Source organism: Callionymus lyra, chromosome 14, assembly GCF_982586985.1.
Source record: "Callionymus lyra chromosome 14, fCalLyr1.hap1.1, whole genome shotgun sequence".
Lineage (NCBI taxonomy): Eukaryota > Metazoa > Chordata > Actinopteri > Syngnathiformes > Callionymidae > Callionymus > Callionymus lyra.
Window position 1 is genome coordinate 26,411,968 of NC_141831.1, and position 18,940 is coordinate 26,430,907.

At 34.8% G+C, this 18,940-nt stretch overlaps 1 protein-coding gene across 5 annotated transcripts in view; it reads right to left on the minus strand.

Annotated features, from left to right (window-relative positions):
* LOC148066862 (cell adhesion molecule 1-like) overlaps positions 1-16,173 on the minus strand; it is a 252,206-nt gene extending 236,033 nt beyond the window's left edge. For all 5 annotated transcript variants that reach the window (XM_087807700.1, XM_087807704.1, XM_087807702.1 and 2 more), the window contains exon 1: positions 16,052-16,173. In XM_087807700.1, the coding sequence (XP_087663826.1) occupies positions 16,052-16,124 (73 nt within the window). In that variant the 5' untranslated portion in view covers positions 16,125-16,173. The remainder of the gene's footprint in view (positions 1-16,051) is intronic.
* Positions 16,174-18,940: the final 2,767 nt, after the last annotated feature.

The following is an 18,940-nucleotide window of genomic DNA, read 5'->3' on the forward strand; positions in this document are numbered from 1 at the left end:
TCAGGACAACATTGGTGTGTATACGTTGCAAGATGGAAGTGGCGTACCAAAACAGCACGACTTCAATGCTGCAGCACCTTGAAGTATGTATGGTTCCACGTTACTAACGTTGAATTAGTCCAATGAACATACTTCAGATATTTGAAAATAGATGATCTACTAGCTCACAATGCACAATATGACACGTGTTGAGCGTGTGGATCTGCTATTAACAGATTAATGCACATAGCACATGTCTATCAATTTTAGTTTGAAGTATCTTGGTATATTATTTTCACCTCGTTTTCAGCAAACCATCACAGCTTTTGGACAAGTTTCTGCAAAAAGCACCAGCCTGCACCCCGGAACATTCAAAATATGCTGGTCACAGACATGTGCACGCTGAGCATGGCGGCCTTAAGGCAATGATTTCCACTTTACATCCCAATTATGCAACTTCCATCAAGAACCTTTTTCACAATACTCTTGTTCCAAGTCCATGCACAGTGTGTAGAGAGTCCCGGTCCACAGTCAAGCATTTCTATTGAAATGTATTTTTATTTTATTGGAATTTATTTTTTTTATTTTTTTTATTCATTTTGTGTCTCCAAAATTTTGACTGAGACATTTAACTGCATAGCATAATATGTATGGTGTATATGGTATATTGGTTGTTGTTATTAGGTGGTCTGTCTTGTTTTCTATTGTATATTTATAATTGGGCTTTAATTAAGCAAAAGTGTCTTTTATCCGATTACTCGATTAATTGATGGAATATTCGATAGAATACTCGATTACCAAAATATCCGATAGCTGCAGCGCTAACACACTCAGGATTTGGAAATATTTCGGTTTCAATACAGATAATGAGTTCTAAAAACATGTTTTCTGCAAGTCTTGCAGAAAAACAGTGGCAACAACGACGGGTAACACTACAAATCGACACAACCACCTTAGAAACTACCACAAGGACCTTTACGCCTCATATCAGAAGACTCTGGTAAAGATGGGAAAGTGAAAGGCAACTTCACAAACCAATACAAATTAATCCCTTGCTTCTATAGCTCACGACACAAAGCGTAAACCGCAGTTGTTGTGATTTATATGCTGAAGGCAACTGTTATGAAAGTTTAGTCACCACAGTAAACTTCATCTTTTTTTTAAACTTCAACTTGAAATTAATGTTGCATTAATTTATTGGTTTATTGAAGTACAAATGGCATTCAAATCATAAGATTTTTTTATTTATTTGGGTTCATAGCATGCAGTCAAAGATGATGATGGAATTTAATAATTTCCGGTATTAAATTTAAGGAGCACAGCCATGATGCTCAACGTGACAAAATGTACCCACAGGCTTTCAATTTAAACGTTTTAAGGTCAAGGCAAGTGGTGCCTTAAAGAAGAGCATAACTTTTAGGGTGACAAGGTAAACATTTCTTTCGAAGTAAGGGGAACAAAAGCAAATGTGTATAGAATGCTCTTGTTAACACCTATAGAAAACAACAATAAAATAAAATGACGACTTCAATATATATTTTCAGTCATTTATTTGACTAAATAATGCACTCGGGTTTGACATAATGTCATTTTAGCATATCAGCTATCCATTAACATCTTGTGCTTCTAATTCTAGTAATTATTCATTTATAACAAATATGTACTATAACAAATATTCAAGAACTTAAATAAAAGCCCCCCTTATATATATATATATATATATATATATATATATATATATATATATATTGTAGAGGAAATTAACTAATATATAAAACCCCATATGCTGGTGTTGTTGAAAGTCGTGAATAACAATTATTATTAGGAAAAACGTTTTCTCCTGTCTTACAGGATACCTAATAAGGTTGGTAGAAAAATGCAAGGCAAGACTGAATGAGCTGACAAAAGGAACATCATTGTTTTAATATGTACACACGTGATCATTTTCACTGCTGAGAGCAACACATAAATTAACTATTTTTAACCATCACAGCTCTCCTCATATTTGTGCTTGCACTTGACATTCCACGTGTGAATGAAGCCACAATGTGATGGATTTGATTAATATTTGATGAAGGCTAAGTGCATTGGGAGAACCACCAAGGTTTCCAATGCTACTTGGGGAAGCGTGAATGATTGCTTGTGACTGAGAGAAAAGGTCAGCTTGCTCTGGCAGTATGGGTCATTAAAAGAGTTATTTTAACTTGTTTGTTCCTTGCAAAATGTTTTGAGTAGAAGGCTTCATATGCATCACAGTGCTGACAAAGTCAAGTGTGTGTTAATTCTCAGAACACAGCAATGTGACCTGATTTTAATCATTTCTTGGATGAGCAAGTTGAGGTAGGAATTGGTGAGTCAGAACTCGTTAATTATAGCAACACAGGAAAATGGAAATTTCGGTCACGATGTACTGAAATTAAATTTATTTGAGCAGTCTTAAAAAATTGATCTGCATCTCTAAAATGTCTACACTTCTATATGTCAGGTATAATGTTTACAGATAGGTTCAATAGCATGGATGTATATATCAAAGGGATGGCTCCAGCGTTAACAATGTGAGTAAACAAGATGGCTGCGACATTCGTCTGTGCACCATCGACATGATATATAGATCTACCTAATGTCCAAGTGTGTCTCTGTTATCATTACGTGCAGGATAAAATGCCACCATTCGTGATGCAACATATGCAAAAATGTAAAAAAAACAAAAAACATGGCTAAAACCAGCTCAAGTAATTTGTTGCAGAACCTGAATGTGCACTTAATCAATTCAAGACCAAGTCCTTTTTGACTGCTTGAGGATTGGTCTGCAGCCGTCCTTATTTCTCCATTCAAGTCCACCCATGAAGGGTACACTTCATCAGCCTTATTTAAAGTCCCAACATGGGCTGAACAATATGGAAAAATTATCATATTTTGATATTTCTAGCCGATTTTTTATGTCGATGTCCCCTAAAAAATATTTTAGGCTGGAAATAAACTTTATAAGATGTAGAAAGTGCACATCATCATCATCAACATCATACATTTACAAATACATGAATACACATAGTTTAAGTTATTATATGTATATTATACTACAACAAGTTGGAAGTGAAACAACAGGGAAATATTTTATAGTCTTAGAAAGACAGTTAATATCCAAAGTTGCACACCAAAGTAAATTCCTAGTCTGTATACACACAGACAATACCAAAAGTTTTTGTGACTGTGTTTATTAGTAGCATGTCTTTGTCAATGTTATATGTGGTGGTATTTTTAATATCTTGATGTGTGGTGGACGCCGACTCATTACGTAATGCATCAAAAATGTAACTAATCTTGGGATTCACCTGGGATGACGGAGAACTTGCATCTACTCCCTCATGGCAATAAACTTTTTGTGTAATGCGCGGTGTAGTTGTTTAAATTGAGGAACAAGTTTGTCACTTTTCATGTTTTTTTATCTAGATTTTTTTTAAATATACTGGATATTTGGTAAAAAATAAGTGTGTGTGTGTGCATACGTGCACTTCAAAGTTTATTACATTGTTCAATCACACTATTCAAATTGTATGAATGACACTAATCAGGAAAGAGTGACAATAGCAACAATAACTTTGGGCTAGTTTGCAAAAATGTGAAAGCTGTAAGGAAAAGGCAGATAGACTGACAAACTGAATTATTACTGACGTAAATTTGAATGTTGAGTTTTTGCCTTATTAATATTAAACATGTCTCTCACACAATCATAAAGAAATACATTTTATTGGAAGATAAATTGTTTATTGTATTGGAGAAGAAAATCATGAAAGCGAATCGCAATATTCAGGACAATAATCACAATTTCATTATTTTCCATAATTGGGCAGCACTGAATAACGATGTTAAACCAAATTTAAATCATGTTGATCACAGATCAGCAGTTTGAGAACCACAACAGAAAACTCAACTCAAGTATCTCAAGTGTTTTATTTATTAGAAGTGTGTTTAAAACCACAATCATGAACGAAAAAAAGGTAAATGAAAAAACTACAACCTATCAATAAATAAGTTAAAAGTTTCAGTGTTTATTTTTTATTTACTGGTTAATCATTGATTTTATAAAACATTTTTGTTATCAGGTTTGTTATAAACGTGTCCATATTTAAACAAAACATAACAAAAACTTTTGAAAGCTATTATCATCCTCACATCTAAGAGTGACTAAGAGTGAATCTAAGTTTTTTTTGGGTTTTTTTATATTTCATTGATCAATCGATCAACCAAATCAAGCATTTCTTAAATCCTCACTTAGACCCAACAGTGTCACGTTCTGTAAAGTTGTCAATTTGTTCTTCTATGTCTCCTTGTTGTTAACGTCTCGATCTGTCTGTGAGTTGTGCAGTGCAGCTTGCTAGGCTCGGTTGCCACGGCGACGCTTCTTGCTGGTGCTCTGACTTAGATCGGCTCAGTGGATACACGGAAGTAAGACTAACTTTTGAGCTACTTAAACGCTAGTGATCCAGTCACTCATCTCTTTCAACCCCCTTTGTTAAAGCAACATATTGTAAGTACTCGTCGCAGTTGTTTCCTTATAAGATCGCTGAACTTCCAAACAAGTGTAAACCTGTCTTCGCCGTATGCTAATGAGCCAAGTTGTTAGCATCAGGTCATTTATAAACTGTTACGTGTACAAGGAGGTGGGGTTTATTATTAATTTGGTGATATCGCGATGCACCGGCGGCTCCTCTCTGATGCATTCAGTTTTTGCGGGAAACCAAGGCAAGTCCCGAAAGACTGAGCTTTATAATTGAAATCTTTCTCCGAACATGTTGGCAACGAGGCACGGAAATAAACGAAAGGGAAATATTGCATCGTTTTCCTTATCTAAACCCCTCGGACGTCCCATACAGTACTTGCTCCTGTCCGTTTGGATTTCGAAAAAATATGTGAACGAAGCGCACTGATTGGTCCCTGCTATATCCGCCCCATCGTCAGGGCTTCATGTCATCATCAACCTGGTCGACGCAGGGCGAGGATGTCTTTCCCGGTAAGAAAAGCTGATGATTTTGCGATGGTCTGGCGGGAGCCAGGTCGTTAACAACACTTGCTACAAGAAAGGCCTGTACTCAAGTACAGGTGTGAAACAAGCGGCAGATTTCTAAGCCCAACACAACAACACGGTCACGTGAATAATAAAAAAGGGTCATCCAATCGGAAGAGGCCCAGCGTGCACCACCTGATGCCTTCATTACCTGATTTCGAATTCCAAATGGAAGCGGGTCAAGCGATCCCAGACGGTTTTTTTCAGGGTAGCGAGTGTAGGAACCCCCAGTAGAAATAGGATGGCATCCAGGCTAGTGCACCCCTACTCTGTATGAACAAATAACTCAACACTAAATTACTGTTTATAAACCCATGGTAAAGAAACTCAAACTCCATTAAAAAAAACTCCAAATTGTTGCCATAGTTTATTGATTTTGACAGGAACCATTTTGGCAAACTGGGGAGTTGAGTAAAATAACGCACTGGCATTAATTCAGAATTCCATAGGCAATGATTGTTATAGTCTTGCAGCAACCCCTCAGTTTGTCAGAGCTTTACGTAAAATAAAGAGAAGCATGGACAGCTAGTCAAAATAATACTTGCATAAAATTACAAACATATGGGGAACATTGTAATAACAAAATGTATTTAAGCTATACTGTTTTCACAAATCCAAACCAAAAAAAAGAGAAATTATCCATACAATATCCATAACCACTGCTATACCTTGTACGGGAACCCTGTTTTCTTCTTAGAAAGAATAGTGAAAAAATGGCTGATTTAACATTCATCTACAAACAAAGCAAAGTCTGCCAAACAGCCTTAACAGGTCACTGGTTTCTCAGCAATAACTTTCTGTCGATGCTTCAATGAAGTCAATAAAGTTGTGCATTAAAATGATAGTGAGAATGACCTTGCTAATTAATTGTAGTTTGACATTTAATTAAAACAAACCCCAACCACCACTGCTTACTAATGAACCACTGTACTTTAAACCAATGTCATTGGAAAAGTACTTTGAAAATGGAGCAAGGAAGTCAGTAGATTCATAAAGGTGGAATTAAGTACACCATTGAAGTATTGGCATGCACAAAAGGAGGACTCTTCTTAATCTGACTATTGGGTGAGATTTCCAATGCCGAAAAAGGTACCCAATTATACAATTAAATAAAAATATTACTGCTAATTTAATTAATTTTAATTTTCAACTCAAATTATAGTTTGGCGGATGCCTGATCACTCTAAGAACATTTCCATTTGTATTTTACTGAGTTATATACTATAATACTTTAGATTCAATGCACATGGATGTGGAGTAATTATTAACCCTTAAAAACCTGCAAGCATGACTCTGAAGTTAAAAAACTGAAGGAGGAACCAGGTTGAACACATATCCTAGTTTATTAAGAACATCAAATTTTCAGATTGATTTTCTACAATCGCCACAAATCTGACAACAGTTTTTATTCAACATTTTTCTATGCATATCTGGAGTGCAAAATCTTCTTATTTAATGATTATTAATTGATTAAAAAATATTAACATCATTATTACATAATGAGCTTTCCAATGAAACCAAACTCTTTAAAATCAGAATCGGAATACTTTTATTGCCAAATCCAACAATGGAATTTAATAATATTACATATAAATAATGGAGAAATAAAAAAAAATAATAATAAAAAAAGTCCCTCAATTTAATTAAAACAATATTCATTATTTGCTTCTGGTAAATATTAAGCAAGTTATGAGATTTTGAAAGTCGGATTTAACAAAAAGATCAAACCTAAAATATACTGCACCGACTTAGCATTACCGACTTAGCATTAAGAAGGTTTATGACAAATGAAGGCATTTTTCAGTGGTTTTAATAATCCATAACTTTCCCAATATTTATCACATGATGAAATGATGATTGTATGTATCACTGGAATTGTCCTCCAGGAACTATTTGATAATACTTGTTTCATAGAAATGAATGAATCTTTTAAAATTGAAACACATACCTAAAAACGTGAACGTTTGTATTATTTATCCAGATGGTCAACTTAATGTGATTTAACAGTATCAGCCAGGTGACTCAAAACAAGAGTGCAGCCAAGAGTAAGAGAAGTTTTTGAAAGGCTAAGAAAATATGACCCACATTCAAATGAAGTTAAAGCAGCACTGGGTTAAAGCAAGATATTCAAATGTGATTCCATCATAAGTTTTTCAGTTTCTAGTGTGGTCTCCTAAATAAAAGATTGTTTTTCCATGATACATCGGGTCAGGAAAAAAGGCAAGATGAGATTTTTTTCATTTCGACATAAGATAATCCTTGTGTACTGTGTCATCTTAGCAACAGCAGACAACCAACCAATACATGATTAAGACCACATTTGCAATCCTGTGGAGTGAAGAAAAAAGAAAAAGGGGTAACCTGACTACTAAAGCCCAACAAATAATACACACTTATACCCAAGTCTGGTGTTGGCAAAACTAGCCAGGTTCAATAATTTTCTTTCATTTCAGGTTAATTTAAGTTGGAAGAAATAGAAAACAAATGCAAAGTTAAACATTCACAACATTTCCTATTAAATAGAATGTTAGCATTAGAACTGTTGTGTGTAGGCATGGAAAGTACTGTATGTACTATGTACACATTATGTTTATAAGCTCAAATAAACCTTTTTTATATGGATAACTTGAAGATACTCATAATGAAAAATATATTAACAATATAATTGGACCAATATAAAAACTACTGGTTTCAAAAATAACTGCATCTGATACCTTTTATTAACATACAACAACATGAGTGAAGACATTAAAGGTTCATATAGTTAAGATAAACTTTATTTACGATGGCTGCTAGAATGTGGGCCACATCCTATATGAATGCCAGAATAAGGCATCATCTGCGTTCATTTAGAATAACAAGGGATAGTAAAAATTCTACTTTGAGTTAACTGTAGCAAATCTAGCAAAACACATGTTAAGCAGGGAAAGCTTAATTGAAACATAAAGAAGACTGTGTTACCCCCTAATAATGCCGAATAATTAATCATCTGCAGATAAGACCAGATGTTAGACAAATTTAAATTTAGCTGCAACCTTATTATTTGACATTATACCGGAAATATTATCGATGAAGTAGCACACTAGCTGAACCAAAAGAAAAAAGTTATGCACTGGCAAGAGGTACGATCCAGCATTTGTCAGCCTGATTCAAACCTGTATTGTATTCAGAAGGGGATTAATTTCCCTTTTGACTATAACAGTGTATCATCAGATGCATTATCTATTCGGTTGATAGCACACATTGTAAGCATTGATTTCTTGTTTATTCAATAATACAATGTGGAGTTCAACAATGAATGCAGGCAAAATGAGCCTGATTACTGATAAAAATCTTCCTGTATCTTCACAGCAGTGCAAAAACGATTCACACCTCGAGCAGTAGCAATAGAATAATCCAGAACTTGTGTATTAAATAATACTAAATATTTTTCAAATTGATTCCTCAATTACTGGAAACCACAGTTTGGTTAAAGGAACCTTGTTACGTCATATGACTATAAAATTCTTTGAGATATAAGAAAGCAGACATTTTAATAAGAAATTTAAATAAGTAGGTCCTTGACTAACGCATCATACAACACATTTGCTCACAAAAAAAATCTGCGTAGAGTAGATTAGAGGCAGACAGCATCTTGCTTTTCTAAATACTAGTCATGTGATCAGGTTTTATGTTGTAATTTTTTACTTTAACATAGCATTAGTAAAGTTAACTGGTGGAATCTGTATAAACCTTTCTGTACACCAAGTGGAGGACACAAGACAATACAAAAGACAGTTTAACGCTGACTGTATTTTCATTCTCTTAGTGAGTGCAAGTACAGAATGTGTTCCTTTTAAGGGCCCACCTAATAATTAAGTTAAACTATACAGTAGGGATGTCACAATGCCAAGAGTTTTTATAGATACCATTATTTAAAAAGAAAAATAACCCTGTGAACATAAACAAGGGTGAGGAGCAGCCTTCAATTAAAAAAAAAGAGAAAATAAAAAAAACATTTTCTTTATCTTTCAAATATGTATGTGGCTCTTGGCTGCAGTCTATGACTTTAATTAGGGTTTCAACAAACAACTATTTCAATAGTCTAATAGTCATTGATACGATCAGTCGAATGATCAGATCATTTTGAACGATATGCAAATGACAAACAAAAGGAACATGGCCATTTAAATGAAAAACGTGCACTTATTCAACTTTGCTGCAGATAGACTGCTTCAGGAAAATTGAATAAACATAAGCAGCATGGTTGCTTCTTTTGCAGGAAGGGGTCCATCTCCTTAGCTCTTCTTGTCGGAATGCATGTAATTATTTAATTTAAAATATGCATGTCATGCAACCATTTTAAATACTTGTGTCAGGCATAAGTTTAAGCTTTCTCTAAAAGAAAATTAGCTTAGAAAACTTGCCGTGACCGTCCTCCCCCCTGCCGTAATGCCCTGAAAAATGTACCCGTGTTTACAGCAACAACTTGCAGTGACCGCCCCTGGCTTTCAATTTGTTAATAAATACTGGTAGCACAATTGTTTTGTCGAATGAACATAATACAATAATCTCAACTGGACTGTTATTTAACATTTTCAACTGTTTAATATTGAAGAGTAATAGGTAAATAACATGGGCGCAGCCATTTTAGAAGCCTGTGTCAATGGTTAAGAGACGACGGAAACAGCCGAGCAGTTCTGAGCGATACATTCGTTACATCAGCGTCTCGAAGGAGGTAAGGTGTCCGGTGAATTTTGGTCAGGCAGCGAACTTTAAAAATGCCGAGCAAGGAAAGGGTGAAAAAAAAGGAAAGACCAGGAATTACAGGCTGTTGGGAAAAAGGCAACACTTGTCTTGACCTCAAAAAGTTTAATTTCGAAGCCTGAAAATGTACATTATAGCTGGGGCTGAAGGATATATCGAAAAAATATCGATATCGCGATATTGGCACATGCGATATGCATATCAAAAACATATCGCACATAAATCCAATACCTTGCAGCCCTAATTATAGCCAATACGTTTTGTTTGTGCTCCCTCAGTCTACCAGTGTCCAAGTGAGACTAACACTAATCCGTCCAACAACAGTCTGGCGTGTTTTGTCTTTAAATGTTTAGTCATCACAAACTTGCTCCCATGATATGCAAGGCAAGTAATCCTCTTATCTCACCTGTTCCAGATTAAATGCTCTGTTTGCAAAGATTGTAATGAAGAATGGAAATATACTCAATTGGAAAGAAATGTCTGTCGATAATAGGCCACAATGAAATACATTGTCGACTAATTATGCAGATTCTGTCGACAATGTCATCTGATCCTTTCAGGCGTGCTTTAAATAATGGGCTCATTTCATTTTGCAATCATTTCACTACGATATTGCACCTTTAAAACATTAAAACATTAAAATTAAAGAAAAACTATACAAGTTCATTATTTTGGTCCAACTACTGTTATCCTTTGTATGTTTTGGAACATTAATTCTATAATCTGGTGCATTGTATAAATGAGCTTGTGTTGTTGTCATACTCTTCATAATTTGAGCTGCTCTATAGACGGCATATTGCTGCCCACGCCCACCACAGGCTTCTTGCCACAGCCCCTCAAGAGATTGTAATCGCTAGGCTCCTGCTTGACATCCCATCAGTCGTCAATTCACTGACAAGTGGGCCAAAAGACCCTTTTCACGCTTTGATTACGCTAAGTGCACATAGGCCAGATGCGACCCCTGCCAGCCCAGTAAGCCGTTTGCTCTGCAGCTGACATGGTAGCAGGAGGCAGCGGGGGAGTCACAAGGGGTCCTTTTCCTTTAGGAATAAAGCCATTGTTCTTCATTATTGCAAGAAAAGCTGCTGGGAGTTCAAGGCGAGAACAAGTCCATTTCCACACCTGTTATTTTATCAGCAGGACATCTACTAGCCTAACTGAGAGCCAAATTAACCGTAGTACATAGAATCAATGTAGCCTAGGCAACGACACTAACAATTCAAGCAGGCATTCATTTTAGACAAAAATATTCAAGAAATGTAAATACGTTTTTAAATAAAGAAAAAGAGAGGAGTGTATGTTTCTACTGAGAATGTAAAAACATTTATATACCAATTTATTTCACTGCCAAAACAACAAGGTAATATAGAGATAAAGTACTTTTTCTAGTAGGGCTGCAACTAAAGACCAATATAACAGTTTGATAGACATTGGCCTTGGAAAAAGAATAGTCGACTTATCAGGCCATATTACAATATTTCTTAAAGAAATAGTATTCCTAATACATATGAACAATGCAGTGGAAAATTACACGTGTGCGTTTTTATTTTGCGAACACACTCTTAGTACATGAGACCCATGTGACAATGTTTGGTATTTATTTATTTTGGTTCTGTTTAGTGAAACTGTTTGGCTTTGACTGAACATTTGCTCTTACTTTGAGGAACAGAAGTCGAGACATATAATGTAAATTAATAATCACCTTAAATATATATTGGGTATGTATTGGGAAATTACTTTTGGTCCACATTGCACAGTCCTAGTTATAGGTAAACGTTTATAATTATTTTTTCTTTTTTTATGTTAAACATTGTAAACATTCACACACTTTAAATAGACGTTATTACAAAGATGGTACAGTATTCATTTAAAGCATGACCAGTGTTAACTCACAGCAGGGCAAGAACTAGGGATTCAAATTATCGAGTAATTTCATCTATACTGTTTTTTCGACTGTATACGTAACATATGTTCTATTCAATGTTATCTTGTGATATAAATCTTTATGGTATAAAGAAAAATGCAAATCATATTCCATAATCAAAGATTCATTCATGGCTCACTTGAGGGCGAGTAATAACATTTTGGTAGCATAACAAACATATTCTGAATAGAAAATATCTAAATATTACACTCATCTCTCATCTGCGACATTTGAAACATTAATAACATAAGCAGCATAAAAAATTAATTCCTGAACAGAAGAATACAATACGATAAAAGTAAATTGGTGCACTGTCTCTTAGCAGCATAATAAATTAATTCAGAAATATAAATAAATTGTCACATGTGGCCTATTAGCAGCATTTATAATCCCCCTTAAAATTGTAAATGTGACAATATCACAACTACAATAGTAAACGAGGACTGGATTGTTGTAGCTCTATTTAACATAAAATATAGGCTGCCTGATGAGAGTTGTGTCTGTCCCTGTAAAAAAAAAAACATCCATAGTGCTTCTCATCGCATAGATAGACCTTTTTATTTTTGTTCAAGAAAATCAGCATAGCAACAAGCAGTGGAGTTGTTGTACCTTAAAATACTTCCACATATTGTACTTTTGACGTCTTCGTTATCATTAACCAACTTAAAGTGACTCCAAACAGTAATCCGTCTTGCCCTCATCCTTTACAGTTTACCGTTTCACCTCTTGTTGTCATCAGACCCCTGCTTCGCATGTGTTACCGTGTGTGGGTCAAGCACGCCTGGCGAACAAAGTGCCCTAGCCAGAAAATAGGGGTTAAAAACGCAATTATTTGCAATACATTTTTTTTTCATAAAGTAAGTAATTTCTAATCAACAATAATATACAATACATTAGTGTGCATCCCTAGCAAGGACGTTATCATATTAACACTGAAACAGTAGATACTGGACCAGGTATCTGGACCATAAAAGTCAGATCAGTGCATCCCAAATTTAAATATCTTCCGACAAAAACAGCACAAAACAGAGGGACTTCATACTCAATAGAACTTGATTTTTAATAGTAAAAACCAACAACTTTCAATACTTCACTAACTACTAACCGAATTAAAAGAAAAACAAAAGATGGCAAAATTCAAGCATTATCATCAAGAAAGTTGAATATAGTTAAAGTAACATGTGGTTAATCATCATCAACCCTAATCTTTGTGTCTAGATTTGTAAGTTATAACACATTTAAAATCATTATGTAGACACTCATTTTTTCCACTCATGTTATATGGATTCATAGAAGCCTTCCATTTATTTAAGTCAGGCCACTTCACTGAGTAATGAAAGATCATCTATTATGTTGCAAAAACAATGTCTGAATAAAGAGCAGGATTACATTAACAAATGTTGAACCACTACAAAGAAATGGGTTCAGATGAGATTATAAAATAATTGTCTGGAAAACACAATAATTAACTGCATACAGAAAACCTTCTATGTTGCCGTCATGGAAGAACATACTGAATTACATTTTGGCTGCATATTAAGAATTCTGAGCAGCTGATAAGTAATTAGATGGAGCAACATTACTATAAACAAGCTTCTACATTTTAATCATTTGTTTATCACGAATGGATTTGTTCAAATTGACATTACACCGCACCTTTACCATTGCTCTGTTGGAATTCAACAACCTTAATATAGTCAAAAACTACTTTTTAAGTAATAGAATACTCTTTCATTCAAACAAATTGGGTGTACAACATGAGGGTAAAAAGATAATCTATTTCAAAGACTTGAAATAAAAGATGTTTTATGTTTCAAAGTGTACAAATTTTAAATTTCATGACTGCAAACAGTAACCCCTGCAGACAAATCTCATTAACTTGCCAAATCGTGCTGCAGACCAGTCCAGACCACTGATGAAAGAATGATATGCCGATGTTCACAGAGAGCCTACGGATGAGAGAGGAAACCACAGCGGCATTTGCTGGAAACTCACCATATGGCAATGAATTCTAAAGATGGAAGGAGTTTCTTGAATTATTCATATACATGAAACAAAGTACATTAAGAACTTTTAAAACAATGGTTGATGATAATAACCAGCTCATCCTAATGGAGGATAAAATAACTAGTGTGTTTGTTTTCTTGTAGGAAAAAACCTCAAGTTTCTTTAAGATCAGAGTTACCCAACACAATATGTACTTATAAAACATATACAAAAGTCAACCATTGCATATTGAAGAAGAGGCATTCAGCATTCACTTAATTTTGAAATAATATACATTTTCAGAATGCTGTAGTAAAAACCTCATAATGACTTCTGGATGAAAGGGAAAATAATGTTCTCTTAATAAGTATAATGAGGCCCAAAATGTTCTGCTGTAATGCAAGGTTGACGTTCTTTCTACAAAACATAAATGTTACCTGAAATAATCCTCATTTTGTCGTTAAGGATAATATTGTATGATTCAACTTTCAGTGATCATTACGCAGTCAGAGAGAGATCATCCACTTTTACAAGCCTTGATGGAAAATCTTAGAAACTTATATCCAAAAGGGGAAAAAGTGTACCAACATCTCATTCAACTTTGCAAAGGATCACAATCATAATCACATTATCATGTCAAGTACTTGATAATGTACTAGTTGATTTATTTACTTGTACCACTACATAAAAAAAGTCTATATAATATCTTAAAAAATACATGATGCACCATCAACAGTAATGTAATACTTGAACAGGGTTGTGTTAAACCTACAAAGTATTTTTTTGGCTGAAGCTCAACCTGCAACTACATCAGTCTCTATCCATTCACTCAGCCAAATCCAATATACGACACATACATACTTTACCAGAGTGCGCCAACAAAGTATGCACTGGGACTAAATAATTGATCAGATCAGAGCAGATGTGTCTTGCCCTCTGTTGAAAAAACAGAAAAGCCCCTTGAATTAAAGCAAGGCATGAATGCACACTGTCCAAAACATAGCCTTCCAGCTAGATTACTTGACCATCCATGTTACTGGATAGGATTTAATGGATTAAGACTGTTGGATAATGTCTTTCTGCATGGCTGGCTGTCACTCTCATCAGGATGCACCGATTCAACTAAAATAGGTGTATATACTTTGGAAGATCACAGAGTTTTTACCCACAATTAAAACATAAGCGAGAAAGTCCGCAGCAGACTACATTTACACCAATACATTTTAAAGCCGTGTTTATTAATGCATGTGCTTCTTTGGCTGTTGAACAAATAACAAAACATGAAAGTGATTCAAAATGTTGCCTTCCATCATTAGTTCAGCAGGAACTATGTTTCATCTCAACAACAAGCCTGACTTTAGCCTTCTATGACCAGAAATAACACCAATTCTCCACAGTGTAAACGAGAAAATATCCATCGATAAAGTGGTGTTGCATATTGCCAATATTTCCTGAAAAACATCCTCAGATTATCCGACTCACAATATTCCCGTGCAGAGCTCTGATGCGTACAAGTGTGCATTCAGTCACGATTTCCACGCAAGGGCGGCGGAGGTCCATTATGAAACGGACCCATTCCACCTAGTCTCTAGTGCAGCCAGGCTCCTGTCGCAATAAAACAACTCACGTGGTTTATATGTTATGAACATGTTTGACATGTTTACTTCGGCATTGTACATGTCAATTTATTAGACCTCATGTTCCGCTAATCTCAATTTTTCAAAAGGAACTAATCCTAGCAATTGCATGAATTTACAGAATGGAAAAATCACAACGTTTCTCTTTCACATTTTGGAGTATAAATAGATTAGCCGAAGTGAACATAGCATTACAACAAAACAAAAACAAGTATTGTGTACGGTACCGCTTTATGTAAATAGCATTTAGACAAAACAACAGCCAGATATTCTTCTTTCCGAATGGAGTTCTTAACTGGTCCCTGAAAACAAGCCGCTGCAGGGATCCGTTGAACGCACCGCTTTCTTACTGCAATGTATCCCAGTCCATGTAAGGAAAACAACAACAACACAAACAACACACAGGACAGACCGACACAAAAACTTCTCACGAATCACTCTATTGTACTCTATCTAATAGTAGAAGCGATACAGAACCGCTAACCGTCCGAAGTACAATAAAACATAAAGCCTCCATGGGAACACTATAGAGACACACCGAGTATTATAACTTTACGCATTTCACATTTCTCGTTGCAGAGCAGCGTCAGCATCCAGATGCCCCGTCAGGCATGTGGACAAACCACACGCAGAAACAACAAATACCCGCTTATAATCCGCCTAAATCTTTTTTTTTTAAGTGCACACTCCTCTTGTAGGTGTTAAAAGCCATACCTTTATGAAGAGACGCTTGAATGATGAATAAAAAGAGAATAGTCGCGGGAGAGCGGCAGCCAGTGTTCGCCATGTTGGACACCTGCTTCAGTATGGCAGGGAGAGCCAGCTTCGTGCACTGAGACTCGCGCAATGAGATGCAAAAGGGGTGGTGACAAATACTACGTTCATGCAACTGTATTTCCGTAAGTATTTATGGTTTGAAGAAATAATTGGGCACAATAAGGCAGCAAGAGAGGGTTGCGATGGTTATGTCTTAATAGACGTGTATAATTATATAATTCTCACTTAAAATGACATAGTGACAAGTCATCCTTGTTCCATATTGTGAAGATTATTGAAAAAAAAAAAAAAAAAACATATAAGTGATTGATTTTGAAATTATGTTGTTACGAAATAGATTTAAAAGTTACGTATAAGCCTTAATTAAATTTCAGTAAATACATTACCATTAGTCATTTTTGATTGAAAAATATAGATATGATGACATCGACTGTAGAAATATTTAACAAAACACTATTTAAGTATTTTTGTTTAATGCAAAACAATGTTGCCTGCCAATGTTACTATTAATGGAGGGAGTCATTATTATTATAAACAAGGTTTAAAAGTTTAAACCATTGCATTTTTAATCCGATTAATAGCTGGATACCCTTTTTTTCATCACCTTATGCGTTTTTTATATAAGAATCTAAAAACACAACCTCAATTGTTATTATTTTTGTAGTTTTTGTTCTTAACCCTTTAGTTATTTTTGTGTCAAGGTGACCAGGTGGCCAGAAAACTAATGTGTTTGAGGTATCACTTGTGTTGTCTCTGGATCAAGGTGAATAAACCTCCCTGGCATCATTAATACATGCATACATGTGTAATATTGTATATATAATATAGGGCAGATTTTTATTCTATTCTATTTAGATCTTTCTTTTCATTTTATTATTTTATTATTCTATTTCTGGGTTTCTTTTATTTTTTTATTTGAGGTATTGCGCTTGCTGTTGTTTAAACTGAAATTCCCCTCGCGGGACAAATAAAGGATTTCTGATTCTGAATACATGGTATACATGTGTAATGCAGTGATGCAAATGTTTACTTCAGCATTGAACATGTACATTCCATTGACTATTTGGAGTGTTAAGGTGACATTAATGGTATAAACATGTGTGGTCCAGTTCTACTTCCTACAACACAACAACAATTTGCTGCTCTAACTGCATTAGGAAAAAACGGGTGTAGCCTATTGAATATATTCTAAGAAATAAACAACTTTGGTTTAACTTTACCTCATACTAACAAAAAACGATGTATTAAATGTTCACAATGTAAAATGTTTTGTTGTCTTTTTTTTTTTTCTTCAGGTATCACACACTTCATCTCTGGGATTTTCCTTTCAAATTGATTATATTTATGTCTACTGAAATGTTATAATGTGTCCACTAAACATAAATAGCTTGGAAAATGCTGCTCCATTGTGACAAGACTTCCACAATTGACTGTCAGAAACGACTTGTGAATCCTCCAGTCGTTTATTCCTTATATACCTGGTCACAGTTGTAGTTAACTTGAGCTGTATTTCCCATCATGTCAATGTAAATACTAAAGCCAACATAATTAATTTAATACAGAGATTTTTTATTATACTACTGTAAAAGAGAGAACCAAAAGTATGTTTTCTTACCTGTTGTATTGTATTAAATGTAGCTTTTAAAACTAATGTGGGTCTTATTGAAGAATAGAGTGCATGCAGGGTTGAAAGGATGAAGAAAACTAAAATGATTGTGATGTAGGTTAACCTGCTGTGATGTATGGCTGTAAATGTTTAAAAACAAAGAAGAAGAAATTATGGGTTACAATATGGTGGGATAGGTAACAGTGTTATAAACGCAATTGAAGGTCTAAAGACTTAAATTGGAGAATGTATAAAACTTGTGGCAAACTCCAAGGTTTTCATATCCTATGATGATGTTGTGGACATGAAGGCTAAAGTCTTTAACGTGTGAACATAGAACTGAAAGATAAAGTGGCGGATCTGGAGGTGAGGTCAAAACAAAACAATCTGAGGCTCTTCCCAAAGATGAGGGGAATGACAGCTGAAAGAAAAACTATATCTTTTTTTAAATATACCATTACTGCCACCTGTAGGAATGTTAGATAGTGATAGATTAAAAACTTTTTATGGATCATAGACGCCCCAAAACTGAGATTGTCATTTCTGTACCTACTATATGAAACGGGAGGGCTCCAATGCCCAAACCTGTTGTGGTACTACTGGGCAGAACAACTTAGAACAATGAGGTGCTATTATTCATCAGGCAATAATCCTGTTTGGAGTGACATTGAAACAAATGCACTGGTTTTAAAATTTGGAGCAACAAAGGAATTTCACAGATCAAGGACTTATTTTCAGCAGACGGACATATAAGATAATTTAAGGGGATACCACATAGATATATTATTCCAAGTAAACACTTCTATAAATACCTACAGATAAGAAACCTTATTAGAGCCAATCAATCGGAAATTAAGAAGCATGCATTGTCCACTTTAGAGGAAATGCTAGATAAAGTACATGTAATATATCCTAAATTCTTTCTCTAGAGTGTAATCAGAGTCTAAATGAAAAGCGTTGAACGCAGATTTGCAGGAGGAAATATCAACAGACATTTGGTAAAAACATGTGAGAAAGCTCACAAACAATCAGCTAATACTCTTATGAAATATATGCAATATAAGAGTGCTAATGAGAATATAAATAACACCAGAAAAAATAAATAAATGTAATCCAAATATACCAGATGTCTGCTAAAGTAGTCAAGAAGTAAGGGGATCATTCTTTCATTGCATTTGGGGATGCGCAAGAGTAATTCAATTCTTCTCATTCTTATTGGA